Below are 23,769 nucleotides of genomic sequence, written 5' to 3' on the forward strand. Positions count from 1 at the left end.
TTACGTTACTTCTCTCTCTCTCTCTCTCTCTCTCTCTCTCTCTCTCTCTCTCTCTCTCTCTCTCTCTCTCTCTCTCTCTCTCCACATATATATATATACATCACTTCATATTGTTTATCATTGTGTTACCAGATGTTGTGTTGTATCTTTGTGAGAACGAGCACGTGGAAGGTGGCATGATATTTCAGCTATTGGAAGACTTGACAGAGATGTCTACTATGAGAAACTGCAAAGACGTTTTCGGTTATATAGAGAGTAAGCAAGATATATTAGGAAAGGTTTGTGCTTTAATACTTGTCGTAAGAGTCTTTTTCCCAGTTTTTCTTATCCTTTAATTATATGGATTCACTTTTTGTTTCTAAGACTGCTTTTAAATTTGATGGATTTACTATATGCAGCAAGAGCTTTTTGCGAGAGGAAAACTTGTCATGTTGAGAACATGCAATCAACTCCTTCGTCGTCTATCAAAGGTTGCTACTAATCATACTAGTGAAAATTGGTTGTTATCGTCATTACATTTTTCTCTATTGTGCGATTTATCCATTATATCATAAATACCAGAAATTGTTCATGCATGCTATTTACTAAGTCACTTTAAAAGCTCATTTTGTAATGTTTATAAAATTCTTGACTAACTAGTACTCAGGCATATCTGTACTGTTTCCATTAAGAGATTTTGTATCTCTTCAAAAGAAAAGAAAAGAAAAGAAACCAATTTCCAACAAAAAATGATAATTTTTTTAAGAAAATGAAGCAGTTCAATCAGTGGAAAAGGAGTCCACCACACTTAAATATCAGAACCTATATACATTATTCAATCTGCTTGTAATGCAAAAGCAGCTTTGAATATCTGTAGGATCAGAAAAATACAAATCCATAAACCTCCAGAAACTGGAAACGAGAGGCATCCAAATGTGACTTCCTTGTAGAAGTTTGTGGATGATGCATTCTCTTACGTAGTGTGGTAGGAAGGTTCTTTAGTTTTGTCTTTCCCACATTGCTTCTTAGTAGACAGTCACTAACTCCAAAGAAGAAAATCCTATGGCTTTTTCCACATTGATGTATATTATGCACAAATTGGGAGGGTGGTGATAATATATTTTTGCTTTTAATGCAAATATGGGTTTGCTGTTGCATTTGTTTGGAGTACTGTGGGTTTGGCTTCCAAATTTGCTGGTGCAAAGGTATAGGGACCTATAGGAAAGGCCGTTACTCTTTTGACCTTGTGCTGTATCCACTTCTTAGTGGATTATTTGGTTTGGAGAAAAGTCGGAGGATATAGATTTACCTCACTCAGTGAGGACCTTTAAAATAAGGTCTCCATGAGGACTTAAAATCAACAGTTGGATGACGTGTATGCTAAAGAAATAATATTTAAACTAAATTTGGACTACTCATCCAACCGTAAATATGCAAGCCCTCTTGGAGTCCTCACTCTAATGTCCTTACCAGAGACTCCCTATATAGTTTATATTTTGTGTGGTTTTCTGCTGGCAATCTGGCATCTGTGTGAAGCATCTTAAAGATATCCAATATTGATGATTGTATTGACTGTTATGTATTTCTTGTCCATATTGATAGTTAAAACTTACAATGGTAGCTTTCATATATACTAATTATTGGAACTTCACTTGAAGGCAAATGATGTGGTTTTTTGCGGACGAATTCTAATGTTTCTAGCACACTTTTTCCCGTTGTCTGAGCGATCAGGTACTTGATTGTCATCAACCCTTTTCCTCACTTTTATTAACAATTCTCAACCCTGATCTTCTCTTGTACTTAATTTCTTTTGTTGGATGGCTAATGCTTGCAGCTGTGAATATCAAAGGAGTCTTTAACACATCGAATGAAACAAAATATGAGAAAGATGCCCCTGATGGTATGTCTTTACTGAACAATTGCTTATGTTCATTTCAATGTCAGTATATATGGTAAATTTTGCACTCCAATGTTGGTCTCTTTAGCATATACTGAAATCTACTAAACAATTTTCAGGAATTTCCATCGATTTCAACTTTTACAAGACCTTCTGGAGCTTACAGGTAAGTTCATAGCTTTCTTTGTGACAATCTGATGTATAAATTAAATGATTTTGTTCTTCTCCTAACCATATTCTTGTCATGTTTTTACAAAATTAAACTACCAAACATAAATCAAAATAAGTGGAGGTACTCATTTATGACAGTAAGAAAAGAACTTCATCAAAAAATCTTGCTACCGGTGTTAATATCGAGCCACATTCAAATGTCATATGTCATTTTCGATTGATGATGTTTGCAATTTTTCGTATTACTTGAAATGAGACGGAAATCTTTTAGTAGTGGACTCCCAATAACTGAAAGTTTATTGAATTTGTACCAAGATTCATTGAAATGTAGCTAGCAGGAGTAACAGAAAGGTCTTACTATTTGTATTTCACCGTTTGGATGTCATCTTTGGGCTAATATTCTAGATAAAGATCCAATCTATATAAATGTCTTGCAGCTGCATTTGAGGCTGTAGCATTAACTATATCACTGCTCTGTATTAAGCTACCGCCATGTAATATGATTGCTCTTTGGAATTCTTCCAGAAGTTTAAGGTCTCAGTGTGGAGTTTTTTCAGCTGGCATTAGATAGAATGCTTGAAGGTTCTCAATTAATTTGCTGAGAGACTTGTCTGTTTGGATTTTCAGGAATACTTTTGTAACCCTGCTCCCTTAACTGTTGCTCCTACCAAGTGGCAGAAATTTACATCCAGTTTAAAGGTATAGCGGATATCGAGAAAAAAAAAGGAACCAAATTTTTTTATTGTATAACAGTTTGTCTTCCTTTTATAAAATAGTTTTTTCTATTAATTTATTTCTGTGTTACATTTTTCATATTAGATACGTTCTCTGAAATTTTCTATTTAGGTTGTCTTAAATACCTTTGAAGCTCAACCATTAAGTGATGAAGAGGGAGAAGCCAATAATTTGGAGGAGTCAGCAAATTTCAGCATAAAGTATCTTACAAGCAGTAAGCTGATGGGTCTGGAGGTTGGTAATGGTGATTGTAGTTGATGTTTTTGAAGGATACTATTGTCCATATCCATTTGCACATACCCGTCTGAACTCTCCATTATTTGCATACCTACTGTTGTGGTTTCTTATCAGAACCATAATGTTCTAAATTCTCCCTTTGAAGATTTATCTGTACAAAAATAAAATAAATAATAACCAAATCAGATTCAGAGATCATATACTCATCTGATTTGTATAAGAGAGACAAATCGATCGTTTTGATAAAAGCCGACAGTTATGATAAGCATGGAACAAATGGATGGTACAGCTAAGGATTAACATGCTCATGACGAACTATCAATCTGTTTGATGTCTTTTGATGACTAAATAATATCTGATTTAGGATATTTAGGAATTAGTATGTGTATGGTTCTGATTATGATATTAGACAAGGTAATGGAAATATTGGCCGAGTCTGTTCTATGTTTTTTTTCGGCAGTGTGACATCATAATGAATAAATTTTTTTTTCCTGTTTTTATTTTGTTTTTGATGGGTTTAGTTAAAGGATCCGAGTTTCCGACGACACATACTCGTGCAGTGCCTCATATTGTTTGATTATCTGAAGGTAATTTATCAAAGGGATAATACCCCAGTTCCCCCTTTCGAGCAGTTCTCATGTCCTTTCTCAACCTTCAATCTGACTGCAAGTTGAGAGATATTCTGACCTCTTATTTGGTTGTAGGCCCCAGGAAAAAGTGAAAAAGATTTGCCTTCTGAAAGCATGGTTAGTGCTTTAATTATGTATTGTTAAGTTTATGAATTACGGTCCTTCCTTCACTTTTCAACTTTCATAAAAGGAAAAAGACTTTCAATAACTGATGCTACATTTAGAAATAAAAGTAGGTTTATGGGTTTGTCTATAAAAAACTTCAGCAGATTGAGTATTCAAATTATTAATTGTAAGAAAATTGCTTTCAGATGGGGAATATTGATATATCCTTATGTGTCATGTATTATTTACCTCCAAATTTTAGGAATCGGGAGGAAAGAGCAATTCATGTACCACAAGTTTTCCCCGATTGTTTCTTTATAAATATTTATTGGGGTGCTATGTATTGTCTTCATCAATAAAAATGTACCATGTACCAATATTAAATCATAGAATTCATAATAACCCAGGAGCTATGTATTGTCTTCATCAATAAAAATGTATTTTCTTTTCTTTGAATTGAGCCTTTGAATCCGGTTAAGATGGGGAGGTATTGGCAATGATGCCTATTTCATCACTTAAGTGTTGTGTTGGGTAGCATGTGATGTATCTGTGTGATCGAATGGTCCTCTTCTGCTTGTATCATTGTTAGCTATTTAAATATGTAGGTAGAGTATAGTTTTTGCTTAAAGACATGACTGATCTCATTAAGTTAACACTGTTTCGGTGCTGTTTCACATTTCAATTTTATGATTTTTTTATTTGTAATTATTTTGTTAAGTCCTAAGAGGCTTTAATTATATTTGAATAAATACAGTGGTGACTAGATATTGATATTTGTATGTACTAAAGTAAAAAGATGGCTAAACAACGGTTCCTTTCAATTTCAGAAAGAAGAAATAAATTCTTATGAGGAGCATGTGAAGAAACTGCTTGAGATGACTCCACCAAAGGGGGAAAGTTTTCTTCATAAAATTGAACATATATTAGAACGTGAAAAGAATTGGGTGAGTGACACTTCCCTCCCCATCTGCAACCCCCTCCAAAGAATTTCAGAACTGTTTTAATGCTTGACATTAACTGCATTTAATCTATGCTTAGGTATGGTGGAAACGAGATGGTTGCCCCCCATTTGAGAAGCAGCCGATTGAAAAGAAAACTGTTCAAGATGGAGCCAAAAAGCGGTATGCAATTGTAGTAGCTAGTCTATTCAAGTCTTTTCTGCTCTATATTTATTCTGTTTGAAAATAATTTTATCTATAGGATAGAAAGAATCATACTTTGTTTTCTTGCATGTTACACATTTCTGCTTTAGTTATGTCATTTATAATGTCGGTTGGGTATGTCTGTAGGATTCGCCTCTTTCATACTGTTTGTAGCTTCTGTTCAGTTTAAGTAAGCATATTGTTCTTTTATTATATAAGAATATGCTGACAATGTGTGCTAAACCTACCATTTGATTTATTTATATTTAATAGTAGGTTAAGATTTCCAAAATCCCTTCATACTGGTGGGGTATCAATGAAAATCTTTAAATGAAATTAGAACGGAAAATAGGGAAAAATAGGACGAACTAATCCTTGTTTTTCTTTTTCGTACCAATGTTATTTTCCTGAGCAACTTTAAGAATGTGAATGCTGCATTCAAATTGAGGAAGCTCTTTAGAATGAGTGGAAAGCATCTGGTATAAATCATTACTAAAATATATTATTATATGCATTTAGTGGTGATTACAAACACACATTAGCATATGCATGTAGTGGTGATTAGAAACACACATTATCATATGCATGTAGCGGTGGTTACAAACTAACTATTAGTTTCTTAATATTCGGTAATATGTATGCAGTTAAGTTTTGCTCCGTGGCTTTTCACTCATAACATTATCCCTACAAACCAAAATGTATGATTACATTGTCCAGCCATCCCATGACCTTAAATCTGTTTTGACTTACTGAGTTTGCTATGCCCACTTGGGTTTGACTATAAATTTATCATTATTTTTTTCATTCTAATTCCCCAGGAAGCCGAGGTGGAGATTGGGAAATAAAGAACTCTCACAGTTGTGGAAGTGGGCAGACCAGAATCCGGTATGAAGTCAGTCAAGCTTACTGCTTATAATCTGAATAATGTAGAACTGTATAGCTTAAATGAGAAAGCCTTACTCAAACGGTGAAGATTGTCCTGAATTGTACTGTAGTTTTGTAGGCTGAAATTTATCACAACTCACAAGCCCTACAGAAAAAGCTGATTATATATGGTTCACATTGAAGTTAACTGAAAAGTTGAAGAGCATTTTACTGTAAAATATATGGGCTTTTATCTTCAAGATGAGTGGAGAATTGATATGTAAAAGATGCCATTTGATACTATTATTTTGGCACTCTGCACATATGGAGATTCGCGTCACCATAAATTGAATTTGGAAACAATCCTAGAGGTCATTGTCAGGTCAATTCTAATTATAAAGATGTAGCAATACTAGTTTCTTTGGAATAATTTTTCACTCCGAGTGTTTTGACATGCAGAATGCTTTAACTGATACTCAACGTCTTCGGACCCCTTCCATCACTGAGTACTGGAAACCCTTGGCTGAGGACGTAAGTTCCTGTGTTGCATCTGAATGGTCACCTATGATTTTTTTGCTTTTGGGTGTGTATTATTATCTTATCTTATTGGAAGAGATTTGCATTTTCTCCAATTTATTTAAAGTTCATTTCTTGGAACCACAGATGGATCCAGCAGCTGGAATAGAAGCTGAATATCACCACAAAAATAACCGAGTGAGTGTTTGTTCTATGAAGGATCTACTCCGAGCTTTCTAATTGTCATATGGTTACCAGCATTTTCCTTTCTACAGTTTCACTGTGCATATAATTTTTTATGGAAGCTGTTTAGGCTGGCAATATGTTTATAGGATTCATACTTCTATTTAGGAGGAAAACAAAAATGGAAACAGAGGGAGCGGTCGTCGTTCTCTAATGACCTAAGATAAGCTGAGAACTTGAAAGCTTAAAGAGAACCGAACTAGAGCCCAGTGGTCCAATTTCAAAGAAGGCTTTAGGAAGCGGTCTTTCAAAAGTCCTAACCTATGCCCCAAGTAACGCCCAGAATCAAAATGCATAAGAGAATATCTACCTCCTCACCTCCAGCAGATGTAGACACTACTCTTATGCCAAAGTAGTATATGGTTTTCTTGGTCAATTAGAAAAAAAAAATGAATAAATGCAACTGCATACATCGCGAACAACGATAGCACCATAGGTAATGAATTGGGCAAAAGTTTCATGACCTAGATGATACTTCAAGCTGTGAGCGAGTGCCAGATTCCTGTATGAGCATCAGTATGATCAATAGTTTTCTTGATATGAGATGGTGTCATTGCTAATGTATAAGGGCTTTTGACTAATTTGCTCTATGGCTCAATTTTGTTTTGCAGCTTTTGCTCTATTTAATTTTAACAATTTTTTATTTTTTTTATCTTATGCAGGTTTACTGCTGGAAAGGTCTTCGATTTTCAGCTAGACAAGACTTAGAAGGGTTTTCTAAAGTATGATTAACATTGCAACTTTCTCTCTTTTCCCTAGATTAATTTATTCTTGAAGTTTCATGCCTCTTATTGATTGCAGTTTACAGAATTTGGTATTGAAGGAGTGGTACCTCTAGAACTTCTGCCCCCTGAAGAACGTGCTAAATACGCTCCTAAAACAAATGAGAAGTCCAAACGTGCTAAAAAGGAAGATGCAAAGGCTGCTGTGCATCATGTAGAAGAAAATCAGGTATAGTTGGCAGTGTAGCAGTTTCAGCATATTGTTTTTTTATTTTTATTTTATTTTATTTTTTATCATAATATATTCAACTGAAACATCATGAAGATTTTGTTTTTTGTTTTACTGCTTTCCGTGACATCCAATGTCGCGATAACGAAACAGGTGCTTGTCATCCATCTTGGTCGATTATATTTGATTTCTTTTTCTTTGGTTGAGAATGTCCCTCGATATTTAAATATTATTCATACCATATTAAAGGATGTTCATATCCTACTATATTATTCATACTTTTTGTTAATATTATCCTCTGTATACTTTGTACCTTTTCTTTAGCCTATCATCATTCTTTCTCACGTTTGGAGGGCAAGCTTATTATCTACTTAAAATTATCAATTATCAACTTCTATAACTAGTTTGCATAAGAAAAACACTCAAATGGGATTGTCTCAAGATACTTGAATACGTGCACCTTGATTTCTTTGCAGTTATAATACTTACAACTTACAATCCCTATGATCATACATTTTTTTTTCTATATCTATTCCATTGAATTACATCAATTGTTGACAATAACATTGTCTTTGGTGTGGCTAAGGTGGCAACAGCTGCAACTGATGTAGATGGTGAAGTACTGAGAACTGATGTTGGGGCCCTCGTGGCTCCATTGGACACTGATAACACCATGGTTTGCAATACATCCCAAGGTAACAGTCCAATGGCAGATGAACATCAGAAGCAAAGTTCTGATACTGATGGTGGTCAAGAGGCAGGGCAGTTGGAAGACGATGCCGAGGTAGATGCCGAGGGGGATGCTGGGATGATTGATGGAGAGATTGAACCGGAGGTTGATTTAGATCCAGCTAGCTGACAGATCTACTGGATGCTGTTTCTCTGTGGAGCGCCCCGTTCAAAAGGCTTTGCAAATGCCAGGGCAGCAGTATGCAATTGAACATAGATGTCATATCTTAACATATTTGACAATATTAGGATAGCAATGGATCCATGAGATTTTGTAGTTCGATTTGTCTAGTGTCAATTCATGTAATTCATAATGTGCCCAAATATCTGCAACTGTTGGTACATTTAATTTTATCTCTGCGTTTGATAATTTTCAGTTCACATAGTTTTAACCAAGCAATCTGTCTGGTTAGAAGTTCAGCTTATTTAAGTTCAGTCCACATAATTTTCAGGTCACCATTTAATTCCTTTTAATTTTATGTTATATTGTTTGGCCAACCTGTAACTCCAGACTCTCCAAGCAGGGATTCTTTTAGCCGAAGCTCGGTAAAATGCCAGAGTAACGAGTAATACTCGAAACAGATTGCTTCCTGTTAGTTCAACCAAACCCTAGGACAAGTCTAGATCACTCTGATGGGTTGCTATCTGGAAGATTGAAGTTACACTTACTAATGGAGTGGCTCAGTTGACTTTTGTGTCTTGTTTAATCCGAATCTGATCATGGCGCCTGATTTTGTAAGGGATGTCATTAGAAATGACATGTACTAGTTATGGTTTTTTATTCCCTTAACATCAATTTCAAAAGAAAAGAATCCAATTATTCCTCACCATCGTTTGCGATTCCCTCAACTTCAATTTCAGAAGAAAAAAAAAAAAAAAAAACCCCTACATCTAATTCCTCGCATAGCGTAAACGATTCCCCTAATCCCCTTAACTTTAATTCAAAAGAAAAGAAGTTATCAAATTCTTTAATGAAAAAAAATTTTACCATAGATACAAAGCGCATATCGTATCTATTAGTAATATCAGCATGAGTTATTTTGCATTGCATGACTCGTGGTCACACGAGCTCCATGTTATCCAATACACGTGTGAGGGCATGTCGGGAGTATGAATATCTCATGAAAATTGTTATCTTGTAATTACGAATTGGTTTTAAATGTAAAACTCAAATTTCACGTAGTGGTTATATGTGAAAATGTGAAATGGTTGTGTGGTTTGTTACTTATTAGTGAAGGAGAGTGACAAGGCAATAGTTTAGAGTGATGTTGTTTCTTACAAAATTTTTTGGTGTGGTTGTTGTATGGATCTTCCGCAAAACACTGAAAACATTAAACATCGTAGTCAGAAAACTGTATTAGGCATCATTGATTTTCTAAATTTATTTTTTGAAAATGTGCTACCAAAAATTGCATTCTATTTGTAAAACAAAAAAACTGGTATTTGGGAACAAAAGTAAAAATAAAAAAAACTTGAGTTACTGTTTTACGATTTCCTTTAATTTAAAAAGAAATTCGTCCAAATAGTATACGAACTTTTGCTCCTTATAAACTTTGGTATATCAAGTTTTGAAAATATCAAAACGTATCCCGACCTAAGATTGGTATATGTAGTCATTAAGATGACCAATTTATCCTTAATTTTTTTTTCTTTTTTTATTTGTTTTCATATTCTAGAAATATTAGAAGAGGTAGTGGAATTTGATGATTTGGGTTGACCTTTATAAACTTAAAGAAGATTGAAGAGGGGAAACATATAAAAGTTTAATCTTTGTTATTTCTGCTGACACTCAAGGATCTTATTGTTGCCGTTGACAATCAAGGATGATTGAGATGAAGAATTGATTATTAGCAAGAAAAAAGTGACGATGAATTTTTTCTCTACGTTCTTAAAAATATAAAAGCCAAAAAATATAAATTGGAATAACAAAACAAAGAAGAAAAACTAAAGAAAAAAAAAAGAATTTAAGGGTAAATTTGTCAATTTTTTTGTCTGAGGGTAAAATAATCATCTTAATAGCTATATATATCAATCTTAGGTCGGGATAAAAATATGAGATACCAATCTGATATTTTTAAAATTGGATATACTAAAGTTTATAAGGAGAGAAAGTTCGTATACCATACCAGACTATTTCTTTAATTTAAAACGAAAGGTCTTACTTCTATTCTCGTCTTTGGTCTCTCTCTCAATCCAACACTGACTGCACTCCTCTGTCTGTGGGTGTTTCGATTTGCTGCGATTCTCTGTTGGGTAAGACATCTCAGTCTTTCTCTCCATGTTAGTATTTTCCTTGCTTCCGATTCCAATCTCTATTGTGTAATTTGTTATTTGAATTGGGTTTAACTTACTTAGTGCTTTGGATATTGGGTTAGATCATGTTTGATATGTAATTCATTGATCCTGTATATTCTCTTTTCTGATTTGGTGAAATTCTTATGTATATGTTTGATACGTCTTGCAGACTTGGACACTAGGACCCCTCACATCTAATCTAAATTGCATTTTGATCATACATTCATATATGTCCTTGGTTTTGCTTGTTTTCGACAGACCCATCTGAAAGAAAATTCCCCTAGCTTTTGAAATGCTTTGAGTCCTAATGACATTATAACGGTCACCGTCTCAAACTTCATAATGGTAGATCAAGAATATTGTCCTTGTCGTTGCTAGGAATTGTAATCAGGTTTTGTTATTGTTTGTGCTTATTGGCCATATCTAGGGAAAGCAAAGCGACTTACATTAATGGCACATACAGCCTCAAATTTGCCGCAACAATGTCGTGTTAGCACTTGAGTTCCTTTCTATACATACAGCTTCCAGAGCTGCACAGAAATGTTCAATGAATAATTCTTGCTAAATGAGCCATTTGTTTTCTTTTCTATTGCAAGGATTTTAAGCAGTGTCTGGTTTGGAAGGGTTAATGAGCAATTCAAATGATGAACCTTACTCAGAATTTGTACTAGTATCCAGGATGTTTCTTTCTGTGCCACTATGGCTCCTTACCAGCATCCAAAACTACTATTCCAGACCTTTTTGGCCTAACACTACAGTTAAACTGGTTACTGGTTAGGCGAAGCTGGTCTCTGCAATAAGCCTAAGAGGAAATTAATGTGGGATTGACAAGATTTTCAGTGCTTTTGCTGGGCTTTCTTCTTTGAATCCCCACTCCCCCACCACACACACACAATCATCATATTCACCAGCCTTAATTTAACCACTACTTAACTCAAGTCGGAAGCATGAGCGGTAACGATTAACTACATCCAAAGAAATCATGACAACTCATCGTAGTAAATCTTGTAACCCAGCCCTTTGGATTTGCATCTGTTATTATCACTTATACTATGTTTTTGGGTTTTTTTCCTTAGGGAAGTAAATGTGGTGAAGTCTATTCTTCTTTAGAGTCAAAAGAAAACTGCTTCTCGATCAAAATATATCCCGCCTAGGGCTGTGTTCTTAGTAATATATGATTTCTTTATGAACTTCGGCATAAATGATTATTATCATGTAGTTGTGTAGTGTTTTCATTGGTTTCATTTGATCTAGAATAAGATCTAAAACTTAAATTGAGCCTAAAGCTGACTTTGTGAGCTCACCCTACCAGGTAATAAATTCGTGGCACTGCCACTGGCTGAGAGCTACGTTTTTTTTTTTTTTTTTTTTTCACTGGACTGAGCTTTGAGGGTGATTTGGACTCCAATCTTAGCATCAGGTCCGCAATCTCAAGTACTCCCATCCTCTTAGTTTGTCTCTTTTTGTGCTCATCTATATTAGTAACACAGCTGTTGATGCAAAAAAGTATGTTATAGTGTCTCTGATTTCTCGGTTTTGAGTTTGATTTACCATTTGATTGTCTCCAAGTTTTATCAATTTTGATTAGTATTTTGGTTCCACTGACAATTTAGGTAAAAGATTGAGATCATTTCAATAACTGGTTATGGGGTCTTATCTGGGTTTCGTTTTAATGTAAGAGTAAGCCTAAAGGTTCTTTCTCATACTTCAGGAAAAGTCTAGTGGTTATCATTGCATCTATCAACTTGAAGAAAGAACAATTTATTGTCAACACACCTCTCTCATCATAGACAGCTTGAACTCTCTATTGTGCTTGGAGTGAACACATCTCTGGTTTTGTTGGCTGAAGTTTATCATTCAGAATCTTTTGTCATTCTTTTATACACAGATAGAATTATAAGTCAGCCGGAAAGGAATGTTGGAGGAGTAATAGATGGGGAACTTGTTGGTGAAGAAACCCAAGATCACCGAAGTTGATAGAGCTATTCTCTCTCTGAAGACCCAGAGACGCAAACTTGCTCAGTACCAACAACAGCTGGAGGCTGTAATTGAAGCAGAAAAGCAAGCTGCATGGGACTTGATTCGTGAAAAGAAAAAGCAAAGAGCATTGTTAGCATTAAAGAAGAAAAAGGCACAAGAAGAATTATTAAAGCAAGTAGATACCTGGCTTATTAATGTTGAGCAACAGTTGCAAGATATTGAACTAACAAGCAAGCAGAAAACTGTATTTGAGAGTTTGAAGGCCGGTAATAATGCAATTAAAGCTATACAAAGTGAGATCAACCTTGAGGATGTTCAAAAGCTAATGGATGATACTGATGAAGCGAAAGCTTACCAAGATGAAATTAATGCAATCTTGGGGGAGAAATTGTCAACAGAAGATGAAGATGAAATTTTAGCAGAATTTGAGAACTTGGAAGCTCAGATCACTGTTCAAGATCTGCCTGAAGCACCTTCTTCGGAACCATCCCTTGAAGAAGATGAGAAGTTGGACCTTCCAAATGTACCAACCAAAGCGCCAGTTTCTGCCAAAACTAAAGTTACGGAGGAACCGCTGTTGGCTTGATCAACTCATAACAGTTACATGTAGCTTGCCATTCCTCAAACTTTTACAAATTTCAGTTTTATCATCCCTTCTGCGAAGTGCAAACCATGGTGCGTGTATATAACTATTTATGGATTATAATTCTGTCAAGTTTGATTGTGTACATTGTAGATTCTTGTTTTCTTTCCCTCTCTCCTCTGCCTCTCTCTTTCCTTTTGATATGGAAGCATATCACCTTTCTTTTAATCTTTTTCTTTCCCTCTCTAATCTCATTCTCTCTCGCACACACAATACGTCCAAGTTACTAGAAAAGTGCATAAGATGCCTTCGGCTCATTTGCGTTGTAAGTTGTAACCAGCTGCTTGGAGGTCAGTTGTTAGCTTTGTTTGGGTGGACCTATTGCTAAATTAAAGCAAAAAAGTGATTATATGTAATTGACCCATAAAATTACTAGAATTATGGTACTTGTGAGCCAAGTATGTATAATATATGATTCTTCTGACACCAACTCCACGGCCCATCAACATAAGAAACCAACGGTATTTAACAGGCTAGAAAAACTGGAATAAATCCAAGACACAAACATTATGCTCAGACTTGATCAGATCACAGTGCATACAAAACCTCTGAAGATCAAGGGTTTTCTGTACTATATTATCTGCCCCATGGGCATAGGAACAAGGTCTAATAGAATTGGTACTTTCTGATACACAGGAAAAACAAAGATTTCATTTTGTTAGCTCCAACAGTTTGAACCTCCTCTCTTGCATTCCTTCATGTCCTCTGCAGTAGAAACATTATTAGCATATGAGCAGACTGAAATTGAGCAAGTAGAAAAGCCAAAAAATTTCACCAGGAAGACCGATGCAAGTACCTGCTGCATTGGAAGGTATAGTTTAAATTCAGGAGGAAGTTCCTCTTCAGAGTACAAGCGGTCAGAGAAATATATCCTCCTCAGGCGACAATTTGCATGGACCTGAACTCTCAATGTCTCCACATAGTTTGTTCCATAGGCTCTTCTGGTAAAATCAGCCAGATTAAATTGGATTTGATTCCAGCCCTCATCCATCCTCAGTGGCATGGTGCAGATATACGGTTTTACTCGAGTGACAGCCTATAAAAGATAAATAAATAAGAACCCATTTGTATTTTATTCCCTTTAATATTTCCAGAGCAGCATATAATCAATTTGATGCAGATCATATCAGCCACTGTTGTTATAATTCCAAACACAAGGCTCGGTTAAAGACACAACTCTTTACCAAGATTAGTTGTACTTGAACAGCAATCAACCAGTATATATAACCATAAAACATGGAAATTTCACAAATCCCCAGGTAGTCCAAAAGTTGTGTATACCATTCACAACAGAATATATAAACACCATGTTCACACATTAAATCAATGAAAACAGATTAATTACAGACTACACTACACTATTCCTAAGAAACATTCTACAGGAGTGATCAATGCGTTCGAATCCTGCACTGCTCATAATTAAAGCAAACTAAGAGGTTTTAAGTTTCTTTCGTTCAACTTCTTAAGCAATGTAGAAAGCAGCCATCAGGAGTTACCAGAACATGACTTGAAATACCAAAAGAAAAAGATAAAAGAAAACAAGAAAGAAAGCCATGTCAATGATCAACATCAATAAACAGGGGCAAACTTACACACTTGAAAATTAGAAGCTCGGAAACGTCGCCTGACATTCTTATCGTCCAGAACTTGAATCTCGAAAGTGAAATATTTCTTCAGATTCTTCACAATCATAACAAGGAATGGAAGTTTAATACTCAGTGTTGCTGATGGATCTGCTGGGCAAGTAATGTATGTGGATTGGATATTCGATCCAACAATTTCAAGGACATTGGATTGTATGTCTTCATCCTGTGGTCTCTTTATATGGCCATTGACCACTGCTTGACACAAAATAAAAAGTTACAACAAGGCGCAAACATCCTAAAGGCATCAGCATATAAGACAAAGGTATGAAGTAGAAAAACATTTGTTTTTGCACTAGCACCAGATTCCGTTGTAGTTGAAGCAAGTACAGAACTAAAGTCCTGTAGTCAAACATAGAATCAAGTCTACAAACTATCCAAATTGTTTGCCGAATTATTGCAAGGCTCCTTATCAGCAGATTTAAACATCAGTCACCAATGTCAACAAATAGCCATAGTTGATCAACATGGATGAAGTAGACGAGGCATGATAACAACATACATTAACCTAGATAATAAATACTAAAGAAAACTTGCAACTCTTAGTGTCTAACCTAGCAGATGAAGAATTGAAAAAAGAACATTGACCCATGATTATACACCACACTGATAACCTTAAGAAAAAAGCATACTACTTTAATCCCTGAGATGCAAATTGAAACTTGTTCGGCTGACAATAAGAAACAAAATGTGTACTTATATTGACTTGAAATCAACAAAGCAATATCTGAAGTTGATTAATAGGTTGTCGGGACTCACCTTCTTTATCCCATATCTGCAGAGGTTTGCTCCTAATTATCCACAAAAAATGTACAGCTTAAACATAAATAAAAAACACAAGTATGATGTATCCCAAAAAAAAAAAAAAAAAAAGAAAAAAAACACAAGTATGATAAACGAAAACTGAAAAACACAAAGAGGAAAATTACCCAAGGCTGTAGAGAATGGACAGAAATCCAGATTGGAATGTGTTCTTGAACATTTTTTACTTGTTGCTGAAGTCGAGCTGCAAGCAAAGCCATTCACACAATGAACAATTTGTATGATGAAAGAGTAACAAGGAGTTGCGTTTAGATTTAGATGATTGTCGGAACCTGTATTTACTTACCTGAATAAGACTACTCCTTTGAACCGTAAACAGCGATTGCAAAGCGTCCAAGCCCTAAGCCCCAATTTCTTTCTCTCTTTCTGAAGAAGAAGACCCCCCTCCTTTTTGTTGCCCAATCACTCCTTACAGGGTTGTTTGCAAAGAAAAAACTCGAAAAGGACTTCTTCTTTTTTTCTTTTTCTTTATTTCTGTTTTATTATTATTATTATTATTATTTTACACGGAATAAATTCCTTTGACGGTTACAACAGTAATAAAATAAAACGTTACAAATTAAAAGACCTAAAATGTTTTAAAATGAGAGTCACCAAATTAGCTTGATTGAAAGCTCGGGCAGAATGTGTAATTCTAGAACCAGTCATCCGTAGCAGATCATTGATAATGTTATCATGCATACTACATTGACGAGTATGTGGAATGATGAACTGCTGTGGAAAAGTATAGATACCTAAAATATGAAAATAAACTGAAATTAAAATGGAAACAAAAATTAAAAAGACACCAAAACAGTCCTTGATAAGTTGCCAGCGCAAAACCAAGATCCAAGACAGTAAGAGCAAGTTTACCCGTTAGTTCATCGTTGGGATGAATTAGATAATAGGTGTGACTTGGGTCACACTGTGTCATTGCTATTGAGTAGCAGCTTCCGCCTAATTTGATTCAGATTCTAGGTCGACGTCACATGACAGTGATTTGTTTTTAAAAAAATTTAGGTTCTACATGAACTTTCAAATTTAATAGTGTTTGGTAAACTAAAGAAAAACAATTTTTTTTGAAATTACAGGTGACTGACAGCAGTTTTTAAAAGCAACCTTTTAGAAGATGTTGTCATCAAAAACTCTAGAAATTAATATATTTTGTCTTGGCCGTACTTCTAAAACTAATATTTACCAAACACAAAACGATTTTAATTTAAAGTTGATTAATTTTGAAGAATAGCAGCAGCAGTTTCTTTTTAAAGTCACAGTAATACCAAACTAATAATCATCTCAATAACCCAATTTAGCAGTATAATAAACTGTTGAACGTCTGAAATCATCTCAATTTTGCTTCTTCTACGATTCCCTATTCTGATTCTAATGTTCCTAATGCTTTTGGTTTCTGCTTTCAAGCTTTGAATCAAAGTCTCGTGGTTACAAACCTAAAAACCCACTTCAATAGCGATAAAAGCAAGATTTAGTTTTTTTAAACTTCTCTCTTTTTTTCGATCCTGAACAAATATCTTCTTTCAATCTTCTTTATTTTTCAATCCCACACAGACCTCACCCATTCATGATTTCCAAACATATCATACCATCTCAACTTTACAAAAAAAAAAAAAATCATCATCTTTCTACACGTCAATAAGCTTTAGTCTTTCTTTGAAATCAAATCTTGGTGTTTAGCTTTCTACATACAGTTAGCCTTAAAAAAAAAGCAGATGCTGAAGAACTAGCTAGGAAGAATGAAAGAAAAGAGAAGAACTTGGGAAGAAAGAAAGAGGATAGAGAAATAATAACTAAAAAAAATGGTAGTTTGGTTTCCCATCGTCAAATTTGACAATGTTATACTAAATGTCAAATACATGTAGAAAGTGGCAACAACCACGTTGAATTGACATTACCATTGGAGCTTCCTAGATTTGTCAAAAAACTAGTTGTTGGGCTAGCTCATATGACAAAAAAAAAAGACATATTCTCTAGAGATGCTCTAAAGTACTATAATTTATTACAAACTTAAAAACATACAACTTAAAAAAGTTATAATGCCAAAAAAAAAAAAACAAATGAAACCAAACCACGGTTTGATTTGATTTCTAGTTTAATGTCTCAAAAAATGCCAAACCAAAAAAGAAATTATAATTCGGTTTAGTTTCCAGTTTTAAGTGAAAACCGAACTTAATAAAACCGAACTCACCCCTAATAATAAGTGCATTTATAAGGAGGTGAATTGCATCATTGACCTTGATATCCCCCTAAAACCATTTTTTTCCTAGTGGCTATACATAACCATCTTTTCTCGATAAACACCAACCCGGCGAATTTCAATGACCCGTCAAACACCGATTTTTTTTTAATGAGGATCTTAATCCCGATAATTAGAGTTAGAAAATTTCAAAGTATTGTATTTTTTTTTCTAGGCTTGGTTTGTCAACTATATTTTTTTTAATATAAACAACTAATATTCTACAACGAATATAATGAATCTATTGTGAGTCAAACTCACGACTTTTCACTTACAATAAGAGACTTATGCCACTAAACCAATCGGTACTGACATAGGTGCTTGGAAAGCTCTACGAAAAGGGGTCTTAATCCATATATTGGAAGCATTGAGGTTGGGTATGGCGCTAGGGATGGTTCGTTGTGGATCGGTTTGGTTTTTAGCTTAATTATTTATTTCATGAAAATTGGCTATGGTTTTGTAGTTTGTTCCAACCATTATGTTTGTTATCAAGCATATGGTTGAGGGAGGGTGTTAGAATTATGGGAATATAGAGCAGGGTGTTTTGGTTATTTTGCTGTAATCTCTAGCTATATAAACTCTTGTAACCTATATTTTACATCAATGAGAATAGCCACAATGTAGCCTCAAAGTGTTCTTGCTCTCTTTTTACAATTTCTGCATTTCCATTTCAATAGATCCATACATCCTATTATCCTACACCAATGACTGCTTTAGAGTGCCTATTTCAGTTGTCTACATTACATTTCAAGGTTGAAAAAGCTACAGCTAAACCTCCTCATAGGCATAAAGGGGATCCAAAACCATAAAGTGGACAATGAAAAAAATGCAAGCATTTTTTTTTTCAATTGTCATATTGGAAAAACTTACTCATTCGTCACAACTTAGATGTGATGCATATTGAGAAAAACATATGTGATGTTGTTTTAGAAACTTTACTAGAAATTGATGACAAGAACATGCACGTGCTAACTTGGAACGATTGAATATATCACCAATATTGCATCCTCAATGGCTAGGTCCAAAAACTTTCTACCCTCCAGCTATATTATTACATTGGCTAATGATGAAAAGACTATGATATTCGAAGTGTTGGCATCGTTCAGGCCTCTTGACAGCTTCTCCTCTAACATAGCTAGTTGTGTCCAAGTAAAAGAAAAGAAATTGGTTGGATTAAAAGTCATGACTATCGTATTATCTTGCACCACCGGCTTACTGTCACATGTTATTCGACGAGTTCTTCCAAGACTTTGTGCAAGGTGTTGTTGGAATTATGTTCATTTTTTGACTCTTCGGTGTAAACAATTCTTTAAGCGAGTCATTTCACAATTGACACCAAACATAGTTCTTGTTTTTTGTTAGTTGAAGAGAATGTTTCCACCTTCTTTCTTTGATATTATGGTTCATTTAGGGTTTAGTGTTTGTGAAGCAAGGGATAAGGATCATACTCACTAACTCGGTTCTTTTCAACTTTTTGTTAAGATTCATTACACATGGCTAACTAATCAATAAATATCCTCTCCCCAGCTATCATAAATGAGTAGCATACTTATTTATACAAATTTTTTTGAAAAATTTGTTTTTGAAATAGAACTTGATGCTATTGATCACATGGTCTTGACTTATGTTTGTTTCTCTTGCTTTAATCTTCAAAGTTCATTTTTATTAAATATATATGTTTGTATTGTATCTCACACTTAATCAGGAACTTGAGAACATTTAAGAGATATGTCCGAAACAAAAGTCGACTTGAGGGTTCAATTGTTGAACGATACATGAATGATGAGACCATGTCACTCTGTTCCATGTACTTTGAAGATTCAATTACATGCCTACCCTTAGAAGAAATGCTAATGCGGAACATCGAGATGTGCCTGATGGTTATTCAATTTTCTTTAATATTAGTCATGCTATTGGAGGTTCAGGTATATAAGTGCATATAGAATATAATGAGTTGCTTCGCATACATTAAAATGTTTTACTTAATTGTCCGGATGTCAAACCATTTGTAGAGTAAGTTGCCTATTTTATTCCAATAAACTATCATGGTTATTGCTCGTTGGTTATTAATATATTTGTGTTGTATTGTATTAGTCGACACATAAAGGATGTGGGAAGCTGACCAAGAATCTTATACAAGTTCTCCAGAATGGTTTATAGAACAAGTAAAATTAATACAATACAACACAAACATATTAACATGAACTTGTCTTATATTTTACACATTGCCTAACACATTTATGTTGAGGCTATGAAGATGGATCCCATTTCAACAGTCCATCCGAATATAGTTGCTTTCCAGACAATTGGTGTATTAAGCACAAAAGTTTTATCACAAATATTATAGACTCCAAATTAATAGATTGATAAGTAAAAGAAAAAATCAAAACAGTGGCGTATTTGTCCGTGTGACAAGAAATAGTTATATATGCAGCTAAGCTAGGCAATATAGAAATCCAATGGACTGGGAGATCGACTATTATGAGATTCTAAAAGAATATCATTGAGTTACTACAGAATGTCTAAAAACAATGAGATTCACCTTTCTCCGAATGATTTGATGGAGTGGTATGTGCTGGAGTCTTGTTGTGCATCTTAAAGGAGATAAACTTGAGGGTACACTAGCACTAGGTTCGTGCCATGAATTATCATCTTTGAAGAGGAGAGGATACATAATTCGGAGCATGTCGTTGCATATGCCACCAGAAGAAGCTGCATTAGGTGGAGACAGAGCTACATTACCAGCATTAGATGATGAAAGAGCAATACTAGACGATGATGGAGCACCATCAGATAAAGAAACCGCCAGATTATTTGAAAAAATATCACCAGCTTCATTTGAATGAGTCTCACTCAGTTCATTTGAGTTGAAAGAGAGGATTATCTTACACTTTTGAGAGCCATTCTTTGGGAGCATTGGGAGGGACAAAACAAGTTTTCTACAAATTAGTTAAAAAGGTAACTACTTCCATGTAAAATATGGATATGTTTTTTATAAACCCTGGTTATATATGAAACAAGGGTATGTGTGTGTGGTTGCATTGTAGAGTGTTATATGTGATAACATTTTATATATTGGAATGATGTCATTGAATCTTAAAAGTAAGGACAATTATAATGAAATTCCTGAGCTAAATGTCAATCAATATATATGAGCTAAATGTCAATCAATATATATGTATAATAATCTCATACTCCCACCAATACCATTCATGGCACTACTTTGAAGAAACTATGTGATTTATACTTTATATGACTTCTCATCACATAATAGTTTAAGCTTTTTAAAAAATATTTTAGAAACTAAAAATCTATGGGATATATCGAGAAAGAAGACAAAACCAAAATTTTAGAAGTTAGTGAGCGGGAATCAATCCCTCCATAATAAAATCACAAATTAACAATTGAATTAATTATTAGACATGGTATAGATACTAAAAATGGGAAGGGAATATGTTTAGAAACAAATACACAACATTACATAGATATTTCTTAAACACTCAAAGTAGAATGACATCCAAGAAGAAGACAAGTATAATTGCTCAAGATCAAGCGCATAAAAGCACCAAGGAGTGTCACTCCTCCAACACATGTTTTGTTTGCAGATGATGTTATGATTTTTACTCAAGGTCGTTTATGTGAGGAACCTCGTGTCTTTTATGGAGGAATATGCTCTTAACTCTGGCCAAGCAGTAAATAAGGCCAAATCACAATTGTTCCTTGGCATTGGCAGCTCTGCAATTCCGAGGCAAGTTCGTATTATAAATATTTTTGGCATCAATGTGAGCAATTTTTCTTTTACCTATTTGGGAGTTCCCATTTTTGTGGGAATAGCCAACTTGGCTTTTTTGCTTCCCATTGCTAACAAAATCAAAGCCAAACTTAGTTCCTAGATGGGGAGACTACTTTCACAAGCAGCAAGACTACCACTAGTTGAATCTATTATTCAGAGTCTATTACTTTACAGCTTTAGGTATATGAATGATCCAAAGAGCTTCTGAAAAAAGTCCAAGGATGGGTATGTAATTTTTTTTGGAATGGGGACCCTCTAAAAGATGGTTCAGCACTTGCAGCTTGGAAGAATTATTGCATCCAAAAGGATCAAGGGGTTTGCAACTTAAAAAATTACCACAGGTTTTAGACAAACTAGCACTGGATTGTGGATGATGGTGAACTAATACATTTCTGGAAAGATAACTGGCTTGGAGAAGCACTTGTTAATTCTGTCAACATTGCTCCTGAAATTCTGCCATTTCTTAATGACAAGGTATGTACTTTCATTCATAATAAGGAATGGAGAATCCCTTGGAGTTTCAAACGAGCCCATCAAGAAATAGCCGAAGTTACCGGCTTTTGACATGCCGGACTAGCCGGTATGGACTACAGAGATGTCATGCATACTCACAGCTTGATTTGCATATTGTTTATTGGCTGAACAATTACCTGTAGAGAATGGGGACGTAAAATATGGAAGGCTGCCATTCAACCTCGCAAGAGTCTGGTAGCCTGGAAGGTTTTGTTAAATTAAATTCCTACTCATGAGTACCTTCAACGTAGGGGTTCCATTATCTGCTCACGTTGTCAATTGTGCATAAAGGATTTTGAAAGAACTAATCACCTCTTTGCTACATGTGAAGTCTATTTATCTGTATGGAATTGGGTTGCTTCTATGTTTAAGCTTCATTTTGACCGAGGTATGCCACTAGTTGATCTCTTTGGTGATTATTATACTGCTACCTTTTCAGTTTCCTCTAAGCTCTTATAGTACATATTGATTTGTAATTTATTATGAATGGATAGAGCGAAATAGACTAAAGTATGATGGAGGTAAGTTTAAGGAGGTTCTCTTTAAACAGAAGCTAGTCCTGACACTCAAAGAATCAGGGGCCTTGGCTTTTGTTTCTACTCCCAGTCCCCAATCTCTACCTATCTTTGGTTTGTTGGGTCTTTCTCCTTTTGAGACCTTTGGCCCCTCGATTTGTCCATGTTTTATGGCAGCCTCCTCCTATTCACCGGGTAAAAGTGAACGCACAGATCATTTCAAGTTATATGAATATAACTTATGGAAAGTAGATTTTTTATTTGTTCATATGTCTGTACACCTGAATATGTAATACAAATATATGAAGCTATCTTTAGAAAGTAGATATCATATATGTATGTACCTCAGTACCTGCAGTACCAATATACCATTCTATCTTTAGAAAAGTATACCATTCAACTAATAGACACCCTCACGGAGGTGACACGCGACTCTGGGTACTTATGTTGAGCCGGGTTTAAAACTTGAGATATATATGGTTTGATGGGTCTTAAAGATGAGATACGAAAGTTAATAGTCGAGAAAAGTTAAGATACCGTTTGAGCAATTTTCTTTTTCTATGTGAGCAGGGTTGTTATTTTTATTTTTTTATGCTATTTTTGTTTGAGAAATTTTAAATACACACCCCTAATATCTTAATACACACCCCTTACTTAATACACTACCTATCAAGTTTTTCATTTCAATATTATACTTAATACACATCCCAAACTGTCTAAAATGCCCTTAATTTATGAAATATTCCGTTATTTAATATAATTAATATATATTTACTATTTGGTACCTCTTTTTACATATTATTTCGTCTAATTTTTGCTAGAAATTTTTGGTTATCATCGTTCAATTTATAATCAAATGATTATTGTTATATCTCAACTCTAAATTACCAATACAAGTTTTCAAAATTCACAAAAGCACAACTGTAGAAGTACAGTAGCTATTAAACATAGATAGCTAGTTATTCGATAAAACATGTCATGATAAAGATGCAGTATTTGACAATATGATATGCAAGATCAAACTAAAGCTGATAAAGATGCAGTACTTGACAATATGATCTGTAAGATCAAATTAAAGCTGATACGGATACAAAAAAAAAAAAAGAACAACCAAAATAGAATTAGTGGAGAAGAATA

General features: G+C 34.6%; 3 protein-coding genes across 4 annotated transcripts in view; 2 read left to right on the forward strand and 1 right to left on the reverse strand.

Moving 5' to 3' along the window:
- LOC101308506 (THO complex subunit 1-like) overlaps positions 1-8,678 on the forward strand; it is a 9,743-nt gene extending 1,065 nt beyond the window's left edge. Inside the window, exons 5-21 of the mRNA XM_004307147.1 lie at positions 133-278; positions 399-470; positions 1,638-1,710; positions 1,814-1,879; positions 1,996-2,042; positions 2,675-2,746; positions 2,894-3,016; positions 3,541-3,606; positions 3,724-3,765; positions 4,581-4,697; positions 4,792-4,874; positions 5,714-5,780; positions 6,219-6,290; positions 6,423-6,473; positions 7,181-7,240; positions 7,320-7,469; positions 8,056-8,678. Of these exons, the coding sequence (XP_004307195.1) occupies positions 133-278; positions 399-470; positions 1,638-1,710; positions 1,814-1,879; positions 1,996-2,042; positions 2,675-2,746; positions 2,894-3,016; positions 3,541-3,606; positions 3,724-3,765; positions 4,581-4,697; positions 4,792-4,874; positions 5,714-5,780; positions 6,219-6,290; positions 6,423-6,473; positions 7,181-7,240; positions 7,320-7,469; positions 8,056-8,328 (1,580 nt within the window). The 3' untranslated portion in view covers positions 8,329-8,678. The remainder of the gene's footprint in view (positions 1-132; positions 279-398; positions 471-1,637; positions 1,711-1,813; positions 1,880-1,995; positions 2,043-2,674; positions 2,747-2,893; positions 3,017-3,540; positions 3,607-3,723; positions 3,766-4,580; positions 4,698-4,791; positions 4,875-5,713; positions 5,781-6,218; positions 6,291-6,422; positions 6,474-7,180; positions 7,241-7,319; positions 7,470-8,055) is intronic.
- A 1,644-nt stretch (positions 8,679-10,322) lies between these two features.
- LOC101308804 (vacuolar protein sorting-associated protein 20 homolog 2-like) lies at positions 10,323-13,196 on the forward strand. Of its 2 annotated transcripts, none has more exons than XM_004307148.1 (2): positions 10,323-10,451; positions 12,205-13,196. In XM_004307148.1, exon 2 carries the CDS (start codon positions 12,427-12,429, stop codon positions 13,057-13,059), a length of 633 nt encoding a protein of 210 aa, XP_004307196.1. In that variant the 5' UTR covers positions 10,323-10,451; positions 12,205-12,426; the 3' UTR covers positions 13,060-13,196. The 2 variants fall into 2 exon arrangements, with proteins under 2 accessions (XP_004307196.1, XP_004307197.1); XM_004307149.1 differs by having other exon boundaries at positions 10,326-10,451; positions 12,382-13,196.
- A 372-nt stretch (positions 13,197-13,568) lies between these two features.
- LOC101299823 (UPF0468 protein CG5343-like) lies at positions 13,569-20,728 on the reverse strand. Its single transcript, XM_004308610.1, has 7 exons — positions 20,432-20,728; positions 15,868-15,968; positions 15,689-15,765; positions 15,519-15,575; positions 14,713-14,954; positions 13,913-14,152; positions 13,569-13,821 (listed from the first exon to the last, which is right to left on the reverse strand). Exons 1-7 carry the CDS (start codon positions 20,726-20,728, stop codon positions 13,813-13,815), a joined length of 1,023 nt encoding a protein of 340 aa, XP_004308658.1. The 3' UTR covers positions 13,569-13,812.
- Positions 20,729-23,769: the final 3,041 nt, after the last annotated feature.

The sequence above is a fragment of the Fragaria vesca genome, linkage group LG7 (assembly GCF_000184155.1).
Source record: "Fragaria vesca subsp. vesca linkage group LG7, FraVesHawaii_1.0, whole genome shotgun sequence".
NCBI lineage: Eukaryota > Viridiplantae > Streptophyta > Magnoliopsida > Rosales > Rosaceae > Fragaria > Fragaria vesca.

Bases quoted from the DNA above. Each gene is read 5' to 3' on its own strand.
- LOC101308804 (XM_004307148.1), top strand. From the start codon at position 12,427: ATGGGGAACTTGTTGGTGAAGAAACCCAAGATCACCGAAGTTGATAGA.
- LOC101299823 (XM_004308610.1), bottom strand. From the start codon at position 20,728: ATGCTCCCAAAGAATGGCTCTCAAAAGTGTAAGATAATCCTCTCTTTC. The intron at 15,969-20,431 runs GTACCCTCAAGT...GGCAACAAAAAG, and splicing joins GGCACGAACCTAGTGCTAGT to GAGGGGGGTCTTCTTCTTCA. The intron at 14,955-15,518 runs GTGAGTCCCGAC...TGTGTCAAGCAG, and splicing joins GCAGATATGGGATAAAGAAG to TGGTCAATGGCCATATAAAG.